General features: G+C 39.1%; 2 protein-coding genes across 2 annotated transcripts in view; one reads left to right on the top strand and one right to left on the bottom strand.

Annotated features, from left to right (window-relative positions):
* LOC138008321 (uncharacterized) overlaps positions 1 to 17,500 on the bottom strand; it is an 82,653-nt gene that overhangs the window by 4,491 nt on the left and 60,662 nt on the right. Inside the window, exons 40-52 of the mRNA XM_068855623.1 lie at positions 17,359 to 17,475; positions 11,766 to 11,938; positions 11,054 to 11,092; positions 10,227 to 10,343; positions 8,966 to 9,225; positions 5,977 to 6,226; positions 5,302 to 5,379; positions 4,653 to 4,724; positions 4,519 to 4,536; positions 4,105 to 4,221; positions 3,199 to 3,312; positions 2,284 to 2,610; positions 69 to 207 (exon numbers count right to left, since the gene is read on the bottom strand). Of these exons, the coding sequence (XP_068711724.1) occupies positions 69 to 207; positions 2,284 to 2,610; positions 3,199 to 3,312; positions 4,105 to 4,221; positions 4,519 to 4,536; positions 4,653 to 4,724; positions 5,302 to 5,379; positions 5,977 to 6,226; positions 8,966 to 9,225; positions 10,227 to 10,343; positions 11,054 to 11,092; positions 11,766 to 11,938; positions 17,359 to 17,475 (1,821 nt within the window). The remainder of the gene's footprint in view (positions 1 to 68; positions 208 to 2,283; positions 2,611 to 3,198; positions 3,313 to 4,104; positions 4,222 to 4,518; positions 4,537 to 4,652; positions 4,725 to 5,301; positions 5,380 to 5,976; positions 6,227 to 8,965; positions 9,226 to 10,226; positions 10,344 to 11,053; positions 11,093 to 11,765; positions 11,939 to 17,358; positions 17,476 to 17,500) is intronic.
* LOC138006231 (uncharacterized) lies at positions 14,228 to 16,275 on the top strand. Its single transcript, XM_068852429.1, has one exon. It carries the CDS (start codon positions 14,325 to 14,327, stop codon positions 15,090 to 15,092), a length of 768 nt encoding a protein of 255 aa, XP_068708530.1. The 5' UTR covers positions 14,228 to 14,324; the 3' UTR covers positions 15,093 to 16,275.

The raw sequence follows: 17,500 nt of genomic DNA on the forward strand, positions 1-17,500 counted from the left end.
TCTCCAAGTAAATTATACCATTCACCTCGATCCTAATTTGAATCATTTCCATTCAAAGTCTCACTTACTTTCCTCTTCCAAAATGTTTTGTGTCGAGTTTCCGGAAACCCGAATCTCCTTTCTCTCCATATAATGTTATGTACACTTTGGCGTTGGTGTCGGCTCCCTCCACGTCTCCAGTTAATGTACTAACATTGTAGTTTGTACCTAAGAACACATTAAGTGAGCTTGCATGCACAAACACAAAACAAGAATTGTTTAAGGGCTCTTACGAAAATGCAATAGGAAAAGAATTTAAAAGTCAGACTAACTTGTCTTGCCCAACTTTTGTTTTTTACACGAAATCACGGCGGGCCAAAGCAGGAACGCCCCCGTTCCCAAAACTAATGCTCCCGCAATTCAATATTACACTTATACGAAACATGTTCTTTTGTTTCGTTTGAAAAGAAAATCTTGGCTACTGATCAAAGAGTGAAAACCAACCTGAAAATTCTTTCTTTCTTTTTTGGAGCCGTACTGTAAAATAGGGCTCTCCGTATTTAAAGTAATGCCCGAATTAAATCAGTTAAACAATTTGAGTGAGGTGCAGGATCACGAAAAATTAATAGAGCTTTTAAAGGAACGATGTATGATAAAATGCGCTGTTTTGTTTTAATAATTAGGTGCCAATGTGACGCAAGGTTGATTTCTGCAATCCCGCACTTAGTGACAATTTATCGTATCTCTTTCCAACTGATGCAAGTAGGAGAGAACTCCAAAGTATGATCCCTGAAGTCAAGCAAGCCGTGCTGTAGAATGTGGTACACTAACATGACCAATCATAGCGCTTGCGTCCCATCTGAGAGATACAGTAAACCTCTTTAGCTCAAAGCCTGAATTCCTTCTTTCGCAACTACTTTTCCTCATTTCACTGCGATGATATCTCGAACATCAAAATCGAACACTACTATTTAGCTTTGAAGGTTAATTTCCAATTTCATCATGTGACAATTAAGTCTCTCTAAAAGGAACTGTTCTGTCATCTCTTTTGGTTCATGTTAGCGGCAAATGTTTTTTTGAAAGATCAATTCCCAAGGCGCGATCACGGGATCTGTATTGGAAAACAACCAAAAAAGCTAAAGAAGCGACAAAGCGAATCTCACAAATTCTGCCTCAATAGCATAAGTGCGTTGTTCTGTAATCAATTCTCCGAGCAATCAGCACTCATAATTGGAAGCGCATTGTATAATCAGCTAGTCCTGGAAAGTTCAGCCTTTGTGCAATTTAGATCGAAATATTTCACAAATTCTGGGGCCTGCAACTCCCAAATCCCTCTTATTGTTCTCACAGACCATCTATATTTAGGACAGTCAAGTATCAATGATAGCAAGCAGTTCTTTCCAACATGAAAACTTGGTTTTATCAAACGGGTTGATAAAGGTCGAAATACCACCGTGAACGATTTGGAAAGCTGACGTTTCGAGCCTTAGCCCTTCGTCATAGCGGATGGAGTTCAACCTCTGATTTCATTAATTTAGACAGGTTTCTGTTTTGGGCAAGGCTTCACTGTTTCTGTTGTATATGTTCTGTGCCCATAGTTTTCTGAGCCAATCACAAAAGCCTAGGCCTCTTAACCAATCAATGCACATTGTCTCCATCTACGTCAGACATGTATAGATTAAACTAGAAAGAAACAAAAAGTCTAAGAGAAGGATCAGTGAAAGGAGAGTACCAGTTATTCGCTTCTTGTCATGAGCTCCTGGTAGTTAGAATGCAAATAGTTCATTGGAGCCTTCCCAAACGATAATTCGGCAATTTTTAATAGGGAATAGTTCGTTAATTACTAATTCAAAAAGACTTCGGACTGCGGAAAACGCTTAGGCTTAATTACGTTAACAAGTAAAGGTAAAGCTCCTTAGGGCACGTTCGATTGACCTTATTCCGGAATAAGAATACGTCAGTGGAGTAATTTAAAAAGGCATGTCTGGTGTTTTGAAGCAATAAGGATAATAAAGGTATGTTTAAAATAGCATTTTAGGAAGTGCTTGACAATTTTAATGTGAGTTTTCATAAAAACGAAGGATTTCTAACCTCTATTCCATGTATTCCTATTCCGGAATACGGTCAATAGAACGCACCCTTATTTTAGGAGGGTAAAACGTGACAGTGAACTAGAGTTACTGATAAACTTGTGGCCCTCTGTGCGCTCTATCCTACACCGCTCCAATGAAATTGTTTTAAAGCACTGCCTGGTATCTGCCGTACAGGCTATCGAGTTGTGATTTGGTGGACATTTTCACTTACCTAGGCCAAAGAAAAAGACCATATTTGTAGAGTTGCCCCCACAGTTTTCCTTATCGTTTCCTTTGCAAGGTATGTTACACAGCGCTTCGTCCGCCTTGCCGTATTTGCCATATCGATGTCCGCAGTAACAGCTGTCAGCGTCCTGTAACCCAAAGTAAGAGTATCCCTTCTCTTCAAGTGCGCATGACCGCACGCAGTCCTCTTGAGTGACCGATTTAACCGCAGCTTTGTCCGGTAGATCGTGCTTTAGTCTATCATCCTTGTAACACCCGACTTTTTGGAAAAGTAAGAGGACGTCTTGCTTCTTTTCTTCAGGAGTGTTTTCTGCTGTGGTGAAAATGATCTAAAGTAAGATGAGGCTGCGGAAGGTCGTGGGCTCAAATCCCCGAGCGGATGGACAAAACACTAAGAGTCTTTAAATAACTGAGCGAAAAAAGGGTACGTTTCTGAAATGACTAAATTCAGTTACAGTCATTTCTAAAAGAAACATAATGCACTAGAATGTTACAACACCCACAAGCTATTCGCAAGGAATAGGGAATGGAATTCTCCGTGTTATGGTCTGTTCTCTGAGGATCTCAAAGATACAAGCTAAATGAAGTGATGATGGTGATGGTGATAATGATGACAATGATCATGAAGATGACGATGATGACGGTAACGACGACGATTATGACGTTGATCATGATGAGCAGGTTCCCTTCCTCATCACTTTTAATTCCATGAGGTATTCAAGAACCCATTCAATGTTCGGAGACGAATCCGCGGGATCGTGCGCACCTTTTTTGCAAAGCACGCTGTGTACCCGAAATAGTCTCCCTCCCTAGCTAAAGGACCCATGTTCCCATGTTTCATTGGATGTATTGTATATTTTCAAATCAAGCAACAAAACAGATGGACAGAGACAAAACCTACCAATCAGATCAAGGTTGCTGCTGTTTTTCTGATAGCTCTCACTGTCGATCTTGAGCTCTGGTTTTGGAATCTTTGCCTTCTTCACGATGGGATTTTCCGCATCTGGCTTAGAAACTGAAAGAACACATAGAAATAAAAACTCCAATAGTCACAACAAACATCGGAAGGCCCCCTTATTGTAATCTTCGATCGACTCTTTATAAAGCACTTCAGAGATTTGGAGCGGGTTACGTGAAAGAAGTCTGAGTTAGACAAGGGTTTTGAAAAGTTATTTAACTTCCAGACCTTTATAAAAAAGAGTTGCCTCCAATGGATAAACGCTTTTAGTATATACTAAAACAACGCATTGTGTGGAAGGCGCGCTCTGATTGGATACTCAAACTCCCAATATCCTTTGCTATTCACCGCCGAGCAACCCGCGCGGAATTTGGGCCCGACACTACTGTCATCATTGCAGGAATAAACGAGTTAAAATCATATTTTTTTTGTGCTCTATTTTCTCACTTTTTCCTCACTCAGTCTCGGTGGATAGCGGTGGATATTTACCTCGCCGCTTCGCGGGTTGGAAAATATCTACCACTAGCCACGTCCACTTCTGTGAATAGTTGCTAATTATTCTTTGCTCTTCTCTTCTTTACGCTGCTTTTGATAACGTATTGTGATAGTCCATCATAAAAATGACTCAGGTGAAACGTTGTTCTTGAACCCCCGGTTGAACTCTGTTGAAATAATCGGCCCATCGAGTTTTATAAGGTAAAAAAAAAATCTTCTTTATTTTCTTAACCTGTATCTTTTCTCACTAAAAAAAAAAAAAAGGTTTAAAAAAAAGTGGAAATAGCACGCACCAAGCAGCGAAATAGTGTTATATAAGTTGCAACTCCAAAAAAGACCTTAAAATGGCTGTACCTTGACAGTTTCTTCCTGTGAAATCCGATGTGCATTTACATCGGTATCCATCCAGCCGCCTGCTGTCCCGGATGCACTTTGCCCCATTTTCACACGGCTGAGGGGTGCACTTGTTTGCTGCAATGTTGGGCGTGAACGTAACAAGATGTCAAAACCCATTCAGACAAGCGAAAAATCTTGGATTGAAGAACCGGAATAAATCAACCTCTTCTTTTGTTTTCTCTAAACCTTCAAAATGTCACACTAATTTTTCAACCAATAGACAGAGACTTTCCTGCCCAAGCCTGACTTCAACTCTGTCGTAATTTGGCAGGCTTGTGGCTTTCACTTACTTGTGCGGTGACTTACTTTTTTCCTCAAAATACTTTTTGATAACATAGCAAAAAGGATACAAGCATTTAAATATAGTCTCACCTGCATTTGATTCTGAGCCTAAAAACACAAGGAAAAAGTGAATTAAGATCGATTTTCATCAGGATTAGAGTGTCAATAGGGGTTGACAAAAGTAATAAATTTAGACGTTTAGAACTTGCTTAATGCCGGATTACCTTGAATCTCATCATCAGCTTCCTCATCTTTGTCATATTTACCGGCATTGTGGGAAAATAACACTGAAGTTGCTGCAAAGAAACAAAAATTATCACACAATTCTTGAAATAAATGTCGATTTTACTTTCGATTTTTAGGCACTGCCTGCCAAAATCAAAACTTTCATTTCATGGTATTTTATTTCGTATGGACTCAAGAAAGGTACTCAGATAAAAAGATATCAATCGTTGAAGTGACATTATTAAGGTTACTAATGGAATTTTCATGATCTCCAACCTACGCAGAAAGTGGAAGCCGAAATTCCAATTCGCTCACTTGCAAACATTTTACAACCCTGTTGTTAAGGCAAGGACAGAAATGGATGTTAATAATAATCCATTTTAATTGAAGTTCCCACAAGCCTTTGGAATAACTCGGAATCAATTCAAGTTTGATACCGCCTGCAAAGATCCACTACCTCCTTAATGAAGGCAAACTGGTGACCTTAAGAGCTTTGAGAGAGGTCAAGACTTATTTCCAATACTGATTTTCGCAGGTACTCGAATCGAATCAGCCAATGGAATTTCTAGAGTAATACTTCCTGCAGAAGCAGCGCTGCGGTTGCCAGGTATTTTTTTCGAACCTGGCGACCCGCGCATGTCAACTCACAATCCCCGTCCTGTTCATCCCAGTCTCCTGATCCTGAACCCAATCCAGAGTCGAGGTCGTCATCCAGTGAAAGTTGCGCTGCATAAAAAAAATAAAGAGTTTCAAAATTCTGCCTTCTAAGAAGACGTTTCATCCACATTGAAACGTCTAACGAGTGAAAAAGATGACGAGAAGAACTCTCTGAAGAATCTGTAAGTTACTTCAAAGGAATAGGTAGTTTTTTTTAGAAGGCATTGCATTTACCTTCCGAAGTAATTCCAAAATCATCAAACGAACCGTTAAGCCTAGCTTTTACGGTTCATTGTTTTCGGACCGTCTCGTGTTTTCCCGACTGCTGAAAACAGAAAATCGCACACCCTCGATCGTCGGGGATGGTCGAGGACGGGGCAGAAAAATTGGGATTGGTATATTTTCCCGACAAATCCTACAATTCTGTGATGATTCCTAGCAAATGGAAATTTAAATTTGCCACCATTAAATTGCTTTGCTTCAGTCCCCCGTTACTTCTCAACAAATAACATGGGCGCGCGGAAATACGAAATTTCTCTTCGAGTGTTGAAGAATATTTCACGAGTGAGCGCAGCGACCATGTAATATTCTGTATATATCTCGCCTTGACTATACCATGCTGCAATAAGGTTAGATATGTGACGCGCCACTCTTAACCAACGTTACCTTTGACGGGACAGCTTTTCAGATTTCCAATTTGTTGTTCATCCAGTGCCTTTCCATAAATCTGCAAACACGAGATTTTACCAGAAAACCTTCTATCGTCACCATCTCTAGCGCCTATTCTGATTGGATACTGAGTGGCCAGTCTAATTTGTCCAATGTTTCGACTCTTTACCATCTTTCCGTTGTGCCACAGCTGTGCCACACCAGTGTTGTTATCGTATGTTGCACCAACTTTATTCCACTCATTCAGCTAGTGGCAGGAGGAAAGAGCTTAATTCAGTATTTGGCAGTATATGAATAGGTCAATCAAGCTTTGGAAAGCAAAAACTCATCTTTGCCAGAGATAGGTCATTTTCTTGTTCACTGTTCCAAGTGCGTCAGAAATGTGAAAAGTGCTTTCAACAACAGTATTTTGCTACCAAAATCTCTAACTTTGTTTTTATCACTATAAAGTTAACTATTTTGAACCCAAGATTTTGCTGTTTTTAAGGTGTCGTGGAGTTTTAGGAAAATGAAAAAGCGGATTTTCTGATTGAAAGATCACCGAGGAAATAGAACGACTTAAGCACCTGTGAAGAAGGCAGACAAAAACCTAACCTAGGAACCCAACCGTGAATTTCATACATCCAAAAATAGCCGCAATGGCTATGCGTAAATTTCATATACCCTCTATCAGTCTATCACGTCGTACAGGATATTATAGGAAATATATAGTTGACGTCACCTGTTGTCATTAATGTGCCCACCCGAACCCCATTGGCTGTCGAAACAAAGGGGTCTTTTGTTTCCCTGGTTGCCACATTTAAATATCAAAAGCAATGTTTGTAAACAGATATCTTCCCTATGGGTACCGTCGGATTTCAAGACACGGCGACTGCTATGACAACGACAACACCACAAAGCAATGATATTTTTGGTTTCAAGACGAAAAATAGTTGTGCTGCACGTGCGGTACGCATTTTAGTACATTTCCTTGCCGCACTCTGCAAAATAACAGGGAGTTTAAGAAACGATGACGGGTACGGCAACGACAACGCCAAAAAGCAGTAATATTATTGGTTAAAAGAAGCAAAATGATCGCGCTGCACGTGCGGCACGCATTTTTGAACATTTCTCTGCCGTACTCGTCAAAACTACTACGTGAAATGACCAATTTTAAGGTTTTGACGACAACGTGGACAAACTACAGTTAATCTTTGAGTCTCACTCTTTACTTCAAATCCGTCCTTACCAATCCAGTTATAGGACACTTCGCTCATATTGAAGAATAAAAAAAGATGGAATAATCATGAAGTACTTAGAATAGCTCAAACTTATATTTTGAAGCGACGTTTTCGTCGCCGTAGCCGTCGCGGTTTCTTAAACTCCCCAACAACTTGAAATTAGGGGATCACGTGTTTACATGATACCGGTACGAGTTTCATTCTGGTACGAGTTGTCAATTTCATACCGCGTTTACATGGACGACACAAATATTGACACATCCCAAGTCCATTGATTACCGGACGCCATCTTGACGAATATTTAGAAATACAACGCATGCGTCAATAGTCCCAGTCCACCACGACTTGACGACTCGTACCGGAATGGGAGTCAATGTAGCGTTTACATGATACCGGTATAACTTTTCATACCGTTATGAGAATTTCGATCCGGTACAACTACCGGGATGAACTCATGCCGGTATGAGTTGTACTGGTATGATATTTTTCACCGGTATCATGTAAACAAATACAGAGCGATAAGTAAGAACCGGGATGAACTCGTACCAGAATGAAACTCGTACCGGTATCATGTAAACACCCCCTAATAAAATGTAAGATTTCGACAACGTGAGCATACAACAGCCAGTGAATCCTCTCATTCTCTATTTTAGTTTATTTTAGCTTAAAAACGCTGGCACCAATCGAGTATTGGATACTTCGCGCAGATTGTTAAACGTCAACAAGATGCAACAATCACGAAATTCTCACGATAGCACGAGGTTATAGTTTGAGGTGACGTTTTCGATGCCGTAGCCGTCGTCACTTCTTTTAGCTCGCTACTTTACAATCTACGACTGCGACGTCGACGAAAACGCCGCCTCAAAATATAACTTTACACTGTCGTAAGTCTTTTGAGATGATTCCGTCTCGTTCACGTCGCACAATGTGGGTGAAGTATTCAAAAAACTTATTGATACGAGTGGTTTAAAAGTAAAAATAGAAAATGAAAAGTTCATATTCCTATGCTTCCATTGTTGGTAAAACCTCAAATCCCTTCACGTCGCGTCCTTGTTACGTAGAGAACCACAAAAATCTGTTCTAAAATGCGTGCCTCACTAGCAGCACGATTGTTTTCCCTCTTTTAGCCAATTATATTATTGCCATTCTCTTTCAAATACAAAGTGGATAGCGCGGTTTTCAATGAGTGTCGTAATACCAAAACCAAAGTAACTACTTTGGCCAATCAAAAAGGACGGAGACAATCCAGTAAACCAATCAAAACCCGAAGTAATCACACGCAGCCGCCACAAAGCGCGGGAAGATGTTCACACGCGAGCCACGATTGGTTTTGGTTTTACTTCTGATTGGTTGAAAAAGTGGCGCGAAAACTTTGAACCAATCAATGAGTGAAGTAATCATAAACCAAAGCAATTTGCTAATTACTTTCGACACTCAATGGAAAACCGCTCTATCTGTTGTACCCTTTTTGATAGAATTTCTTAACACTACTTTTTCGTTGCCTTAATTGACTACATCCACAGATAGTCCTACACAGTCAACCTGCCCTTCCTTTGTAGATACCGTGCTGTATATGTTTAGTTGACGCTAGATTAAAAAAAAAAATGGTCATAAATACCCAATTAAGATCTGTCGCCATCGAACCTCCTAGCAAAATCGATTTGGCATTGCCGGAGATCTACCTGCATTCAACTACCACGTCCCTCATCGGGTGATGATGTATCTTGCATTTTGTTACTTTGACCTAAGCCACACGATGTACAAACCTGCAAGACTCTTGAGGCGATTGGTTTATGGAACTTTCCATTGCGATGCACGAATCTTACGAACAACTCTGTGGATTCAAACTGCCACAGATGAACTCCCCAACCATCAGTTTTGTAGTTCAAGATTGGCCCACCACTGCCCGTGGGATAAATATTGGCCAAGATTGTCATAGAATCCTTCGTGTCCATCTTGCCGTCATTGGGTATCTCTACAAACGAGTCAGCTGTGCCTTTGAATTCATACGCTCCGCCTTCGTCATCTGTTGGAATGAATAACTGCAAGGTTTAATAGACCAATTTCGATACATTAAAATTCAGTCGTAAACAAAAGGCTCTGGGGAATAAACTACAGTGTCTCGAGATGATGCTTTTTGTTTGGGACTGAATTTTAAGATACCGAAATTGGTCTATTATTAAAAGACGATGCCTACTATTGCTATTGCGCATACGTTCTGCGCATCTCGAGATACTAGGATTTCCTATGGATTGTGATTATTAATACAGGGATATTTTTTGCGCGGTTCAAAACGATGCGGAAAAAGCAGAACTTAGCAAGTGCTCTTGGTATCGAAAAAGAAAATTGGGGGTAACCACGCATTTTTCAGAGATAATTAAGCTTCAGCTTGGAAAAGAACGCCATACATTGCTTTGTATTTTAAAGCTTTTTGGAAATATTGTTGATTAATTATCTTCGAAAAATGCATGGTTACCCCATATCTCCTTTTTGGATTTCAATAACAATTGTTAAGATCTGCTTTTCCCGCATATTCAGTAAACCGCGCAAAAATACCTTTGAATTAGTAGGCACCGTCCTTAATTAGACTTTGTGACCGTGACGTTTCTAAATTTCGTAACGTAATGGTTCAATCCTCCGTTGTTGTCCATTTAGTAGGCAGTCCCTAGAACGGATATCTCGCAAAGAAAGAGTCAGAGAACAAAAATAAATACTAACAAACGACTTTCAAAGTCCTTGCGACTTTTTTCCTGTAGTTTGCGTCCTATCTCCATCCTCGAAAGACTAGATTTGGGAACCATGACAGCCACCGTGACGTCACGTGAAAACGAAGTGGAGGACGAGTTTTAATTCTGTGATACTATTAATAATAATAATAATAATAATAATAATAATAACAATTTATTAACGGCATTTCTACAGAGTAGCTCTACATTTGTTAAATGAAACCATTGGTTTTGCTGTGGTGTAACTCATAACTTTCAAGGTGATTGATATTTCTAGCAATTGATCATCGCGGGGCCTTACCATCTGGACCAGTGGTGAGTTCCACGTTGCTCAAGACTCCGTTTTCGTTGTTGGGTCCAGCATCGTTTGCGCCGAAAGCCTTGTTTAGTGGATACAAACCAACTGGCTTAGGTATAGCTAAAAATAAACGGCGGTGAAGGTGAATTCAGTGCCAACAAAGACAACTCCAGTCTGGAGGAGGGGCGGGGGAGTCTCACCTACAGTTTTGGAGCACTTAGAACTCCCTCTACGGCCATCCCCTTTCAGCAGTTGCATCACGCTCAAATCAATGGAGATTTCTCAATAAACAGTGCAGTGTAATGATTTACACTAGAGAATATACCAAGGGCTTTAAACGGGAAATGTAGTCTTACAAATTCGGTCTAAAAAACAAGGGTTCAACGAATCTTCATGTTCACTGTAGAACGGTAATTAAAAGTGATATTGCAATACACTAATTTGTAGACATTCTACTATCCTGTTGTTACGGCAAGGACAGAAACGGATTTTAAAGGAAAAATCTTGGAGCTAACTTTATTTTAACTTCCAACACGCCATTGAAATAACTTAAAATCGATTCAATTTTGGATCTCCTCTGCAACAGAACTCGCTACTCCCTTGAGGCAAAGTGGTGACTTTATAAACGTTTTTTGAGAGTCAAGACTGTTTTCAGTGGCGGAACGAAAATGCCGTTCCTTATACTTGACAAATGTGCAATACAGAATGTAGCAATTGTACCGCACGTTATCTTAATCGGAAATGTTTGCACTGTCCTCCACCTGGCTGATTGGGTTTTTACAGTACTGTCTTCTTATTATTACCGATGCCTCCGAAAATTACACACATACCTTCCTCCTCTGATGATGGTCCCGGGCCTGTCCTTCCATCTGGAATCGAATACATTCTTGTAAATGAGTAACTAATGATTGCTTTGACATTTGACCTCGTTAGTTATATTGAATCAATGCGGTCGGCCTACGGGGTTTATGTTCTGCTTTAAAAGGTGCTAGGGAAGTTTCCTTTCTTTTCTTTTATTTGCATAAAGCCTCCTACTACTGCGCTGTCCCTTCTCTCTGAAAAATTTCGAGTCTTCTTTCTTAGGAGACCCGCTCTATAATCAGAGCCCAGTATTCGTTTTACATGTGTGTGGTCGTTTCCTGAACTATGCCAACAACATTAATACACTATATATAATGTATATATAACATACGTTGTGCCCATAATAAATGCCTTCTCATATTTTCTTTCCGAGAATATTAAATGTTAGATTCGCGATTTTTAGTTTTCTGAGTCGATGGATAGTTAACAAGGTTTGCAGCGCCAAGTCTTACTCAACTAGTTATTTTTCCAAACAAACTAGCAACCCTCGATTGCATACCACAGTTACTTCATTGTAAGAAGTACACTAAAGAGTCAGTTTTTTAGCGACTTCCTCTGTATCCTTGCCTTCAATAAAAACGGAGCCAATCACATTTAAATTAGCATTTGTGGTAATGCACGAGTTAGTATCTACTTATGTGTCCTCCACTAATGCAGCCATTAGTGCCTTTGCTGTCTTACCTGGCAATCTCCAGCTCAAATGCACTCGTTTGATTGGTCCTTCAAAGTGGCCACTTGGAAGCTCCACTGCTACTGATACACAGTCAGCCAGTTTATCAGACTTCTGATACGCTTCAATGTAATAATATTTACCTTTCCGCAGGTGAATACGATCAGACTTTTGTTCGGGGAATCTGAAAAATAACGACTTTGTTTCCTAATGTATACTCCTCGGCATCTTGTGTCAAAATGAGATGACGTGGAATAGAAATAGAGGATATTACACGGTGGCGAGGAGATATGAATTTTATGACAACGCGAACGAGTGAGGTACTGTTCTTGTCACGAGAACATAAAATTGATATCTTCGAGCTAACGTGCAATTTCTTTTTATTACATAGACAGGAGTGTTTTACTCAACATTTTTCTTTCTAACACCGAGTACAAACTGTATCGCAAATTCTTGCAGCTCGGCCGCAGGAATTTCTTCAATTTTCGCATTTCGTCTTCACTTGCAAGGAATTCCTATTATAATTTTATGTTGTATGAAGTTTTATTCTTCGTGTTATAGTTGCGTTTTGAAGTCAACCCTAGGATTTACAAAACAGTTTATAAACAAAGTCTGTTTCCGAGAAAACACACCAGTACACAGCTTTCTGATGTTCTGTTACGAAGTATCAATCATATTGGCTGGAGATACTGCGAATCAATCGACACAATTCACTCACCTTAGAGAAATTAAAAATTAAAATTAAAACGGCGTAAGAAAAATTACCCGAACGAGCGCCTTGGCATGACGGGATGCCTGTGATCAATATGACTACCTTTCTATCCCATGAAATCGAGCCGAAATGCGAACCAGTCCGCCAGTCGGATAGTTCGTCGAAACCCTTGAAATCAACTGGCATCGAAAACAACGTCATCAAAAACAACGCGAGGGATCTCGAAAAACGACGAAAATAGTATTCGTTCAACTCTGTCGAACGCAATTAGCCGATTTGGTGAATGTTATGCTTTGGTGTGAAGAGACCTTATTCGCTTGTGCATTTTGTTCAGATCATATGACGACACTCAGGAGATTTGGTCCTTTGTTTTGTTCTTTGAGAAGAGTGCATGCATATTCATGCTTGTATTCACTCTTTTTGATGAACAAGACAAAGGATCAAATCTCCTGAGTATTATCACATGAAATGTATTGGGAAAACAGAATGTAAAAGCGACTGATTAAGGTTATATATTGAAGAGAGTTGCCTTGGCAATTGATTTCAAGGCGATTTTGTCTTCTTTGTATCCATGGTTAATATGCTTAAATTTCCTAAAATAAAACTCGATTCTTGGGGTTTCCCATTTATTTATTTTTATTATTATCCTTTTTTTTCACCATAATTTCTCTTGTCAATTCACGACTGATTCTTTCATTTTATGATTTTTCTTAAATCTAAGTGGCTAAGTGATCATTAACGGTACTTGATGTTGAAAACACGAGCGAGTACTCATTGTATTCAAACTTGTTTCTCCAAACATAAAAGCAAAAACAATTATAAAAGCACGGTTTGTGAAAAATACCAACAAAAATACGCGGTATACCAGAAAAAAAGCAGAAATTTAAAAATGAAAGCTCCAGCATATTCGTCAGCAAACTGGCTCCAAATCGCCGAAGATGCACTTGTTCGAGATTAATTTGCATGTCTGAGTTTTGCTAATAGCTCATATACCTTTTCCCGCACCAAAACAAAACAACAACAAAAAAACAAAACAAAAAAAAAACCACTTGAAATAATTATAAAACCGATGGTGATTCTTTTGAAAAAAATTGAAGGACGTCTTAACGTCCCCTTTTCTTTCCATTCTACTTTTGTCATGTCGATAATGAATAAACATCATAAGCCGTTGAGAATCACAACCTGGACATTTTTCCTCTATCAAATCAATTACTGAAAAAGCTAAGACTTACAGTCCGAAGCCAATATCATTGTTAAGCAACTTACATGTAGCTGAAAAGTTTGAATTTAAAATATATTGAAATATAGAATTTGGAAACCCTGGCACTCTAATTGAAATAAGCTTTAATGGTACAATACGTAAAACAAAAGAAATGGTTTGTTATTCTGATACAAATTTCTCCTGAGTTCCGCCAGCTAATCGTTTGATTTTATCGAAAAACTAACAGAGAAACGTGTACACTAAAAGATGGCGTTGAAAAGACCATAGAAGCCGTGTGAGTGTTGTATTACATTAACAAACTCTTGGCTCCCTCGAAGTCTTAAATGTGATGCAGAACTGCCGTGCATGACATGTACAAATCAGTTTAAATCCGGCATATATATTTTTAGCGCCTATAATTGCACTCTCCACCTTTTGCTCAAGGAGATATGATTTTGTTTTTTTTTGAAACTGCACTAACGTAATACCTTTTACGAGCTGTCAGATATAATGCTTTTTTAAAAAATGTAAACAGAAAAAGATAAAACAAATATTACAAAAATTTGGCATCTAAGTCAGAATGATGCAAAGTTCGTGAGCGTAAAAAGTTTCATCGATCACCAAAACAAATGAAAGGAGTGAATTTTCTTGTTGCTTATGGACGCAAGTAAAAACAATTCAACCGAGAAAGGGAGAAAGATATTCACACAAAGACGAAAAGAGCAAAGGAGTAGAAATCTCAACTTTCCCGCGATGGCAAAGCTAAATCAGGAGAAAACTAATGCGGAATCGTTACCACCACCAAACCAAAGCAAATTTAGCCAGTTGAAGACTTCGTTACAGCTACCTCGGATTAATTTAAACAGGACTTTCAGTCTTTGCAAACGAAGCTTTTCGCATAATAATCTTTACGGAAAATCAACGATTAGAAGCCTTCCACGTGTCGAAACGTCACCCTTAAACTCAATTTGTACGCAAGAGATAAACGTTATGAGTGAGGCTGCCAAAGTGAAGATTTCAAGATCTCACACTGACCTAACCGCCACTCAGAAACTCTTGAAATCACTGCGAGTCGTTGATCTTCAAATAACGGAAAACAGGACTAAATTTCAGGAGGAAAAAAGCCTGAACATTTGCCGCATGAAGTTGACCCCAAGACAACCAAGACCACCGGAAAAGGGCATAATCCTGGGACATAAATTGGAAAGAAACAAGCTACAGGTCATCTATCCAACGCTAAGGCTCACTTCAACTGATAGAAAGGCAATTTTTACTACATCGCCGTCTCTTTCGTGGAGTATGGAATCCCTGGATTCCATCTTAGGGGACGGAACGCTGACTCTTTCTCAACTCCCGCCAGATATACTGTCATCGTGCTCTCCCTCAGAATACGAATTTACACCACCTTCGACGCCGATAGGCTGACACAGATTTTGTAGGCAACCTCATAAAACTCAGCGTGTTTCCTTAGAGTTCGTGGATGACGAATATTTAGGTCAGGTTAAGAATCAAGACTTGTAGAAAATTGCATTTTGCCATTCAGGAAATCTAGCATCATCATTAAACGACTGGTAGCCATTTCTATAACATTTATATGTGATTTTAAATCTGAGTATCGGCAAGCAAAATTAAGCCTTTGTGATAAATTTTCGATGTAACAGCAAACGTCGGCTTGTCAGTTTTACTTCTAATTCGAGAGAAAGAAAAGTTGAGAGGATTTTCCGAATCCAACGCCAGACGAGTCTAAGAGAATCAAAAAGTCTCAGGTCTCGCAGAGATCTTTATTGTGTCTTGGATTTACTTATAAATGATCATATTTTTAAACAAGCTCAGACATGATTTGCTGTTTTCTCCAACAATGTGCTGGCGGTTTCAAATGTCCTTTGGAGTATCAGCGAAAATTTGAGATAATCCTAGTTCAGCTTATATGCAAATACACTAAGTTTAGAATACAGCTGTCAACGGCTGATTAAGAATACCAACGAAAACATTTAACTTGCTAATCAAAATGTAATATTTCAGGCCCGTTTCAACCGTAAAACTTTTCTTGCGCCGAATCTAATGCAAATGACGAAAACAATTTTTCTCATTTGCATTAGATTCGGCACGCGAAAAGTCCGACGTTTGAAACGGGCCTCAGGGACAATCGATGGGCTTTTACCGAGACTTCTATTTTTATGACGAATACGGTTACAAAAGTCATTTTAAACGATTAAAATGAAAGCAAAAACGAATATTGCTCTCACGTTTCTGGGAAACTGCATGCATTTTACAAAATAGTAAACCATTGCCGACGGATAAAAATTACACCTTTTTTTTTTTCGTTTTACGATTCAGAAGGCTGACACAATGTTATGAGTTTTGGTGTAAAGGGTTATACTAAACTAAATGTAATTAAGTGACATCGACAGACATGACCTTTTAAGCCTAAAAAACATCTGAATATTAACACAAAGAAACGAATGTCTGTCTATCTTATTCACTCGAAGCTGACCTTCAGCCAGCTCTGCTTTCTACATATTTGTCATTATCTGTCAATGCTTCTTTCATTGACAAAAAGATTAAGTCAGTGTTATTCGTCCCTTGCTCCTGTTTTATCGCTTTACAAACACCGTCAACTTAAATGGTGGTATTTGCAGAACACATCAAACAAAAGCGACCCTCCCAAGCCAAACATTTCAATATGAGTGTCAGTTTCTAGTCGCATTGTTTCAAAAAAACAAACGCACGCGTCAGAATCGAACAAAAAAAGCAAACAATTTTTTTTCTTTTGTTATTAAAAACAGTTGCAAGAACTTGCATTCGAATTCTATTGTATTCTGAATACGTGCTTGCTTTTATGCCGAAATGTGCAGGGGTTTTGTTATTTCCAAACTGGCTTAATTTCTCTTATGAAGATAGACCATTAGAAATGACCTGCAGGAATCAGCCAGTATAAAAAAAAACCATAATACTCTTCGCTTGTCCCTCCAAAATTTTACATAACCATTGTTTCCAGTTTCTCTTGAGACCATCATAAGTCCCAAGAGAAAATAAAAATAATGCTTATGCAAAATTTTGGAGGGACAAACAAAGAGTATTATGGTATTTTTGACATTCGCTGATTTCCAGATTTTCTGGAGGATTATTTTGGGGTGCAAGCTTTTCACGATTAGGATTGGGAATGTTGTAGTACATTTGCATTTCCTCTTCAACGTTGGATCTTTTCACTGTAGTTTGATCTTTGTACGCAAAACTTGCGTTTACCTTGCTCGATGAAAAATGCGCTTTTTTCGACGATGACGATGATCATCGTTATGATCGTCGTCATCATCATCCTCATTAATGAGTACCAGCATCATCATTAATGAGTACCAGCATCATCATTAATGAGTACCAGCATCATCATTAATGAGTACCAGCATCATCATTAATGAGTACCAGCATCATCATTAATGAGTACCAGCATCATCATTAATGAGTACCAGCATGCATGGACTGCTTAGAAGCAGCTGCAATTTGCGGCTATATATGCTTCCAGTCCGCTGGGGGTAATTATAAATTGATCATTGTAAAGCGCCTTTGAGACGTTGTGATAAGGGCGCTATATAAATGCACCACTTTACTTTTTTTACTTTACTAGTGTCTTTTAACAATGTGCTTTCTAGTGATCTTTACAAGAATTAATTTAACAGAATAGAAAGGATCTTACTTGAGCCATTCATTGTGCGCTGTCCAACCATTTATAGTCACAATCTTCTTCAGGTTCTTCTCCGTTTCGTCCGAACTCAGCCAAAGTTCCCCAGTTGTGTCAGCAGCCAGGAAAAACCTTCAGGAAAGCAGATAAAACGGTG

The sequence above is a fragment of the Montipora foliosa genome, chromosome 6 (assembly GCF_036669935.1).
Source record: "Montipora foliosa isolate CH-2021 chromosome 6, ASM3666993v2, whole genome shotgun sequence".
NCBI lineage: Eukaryota > Metazoa > Cnidaria > Anthozoa > Scleractinia > Acroporidae > Montipora > Montipora foliosa.

Bases quoted from the DNA above. Each gene is read 5' to 3' on its own strand.
- LOC138006231 (XM_068852429.1), top strand. From the start codon at position 14,325: ATGGACGCAAGTAAAAACAATTCAACCGAGAAAGGGAGAAAGATATTC.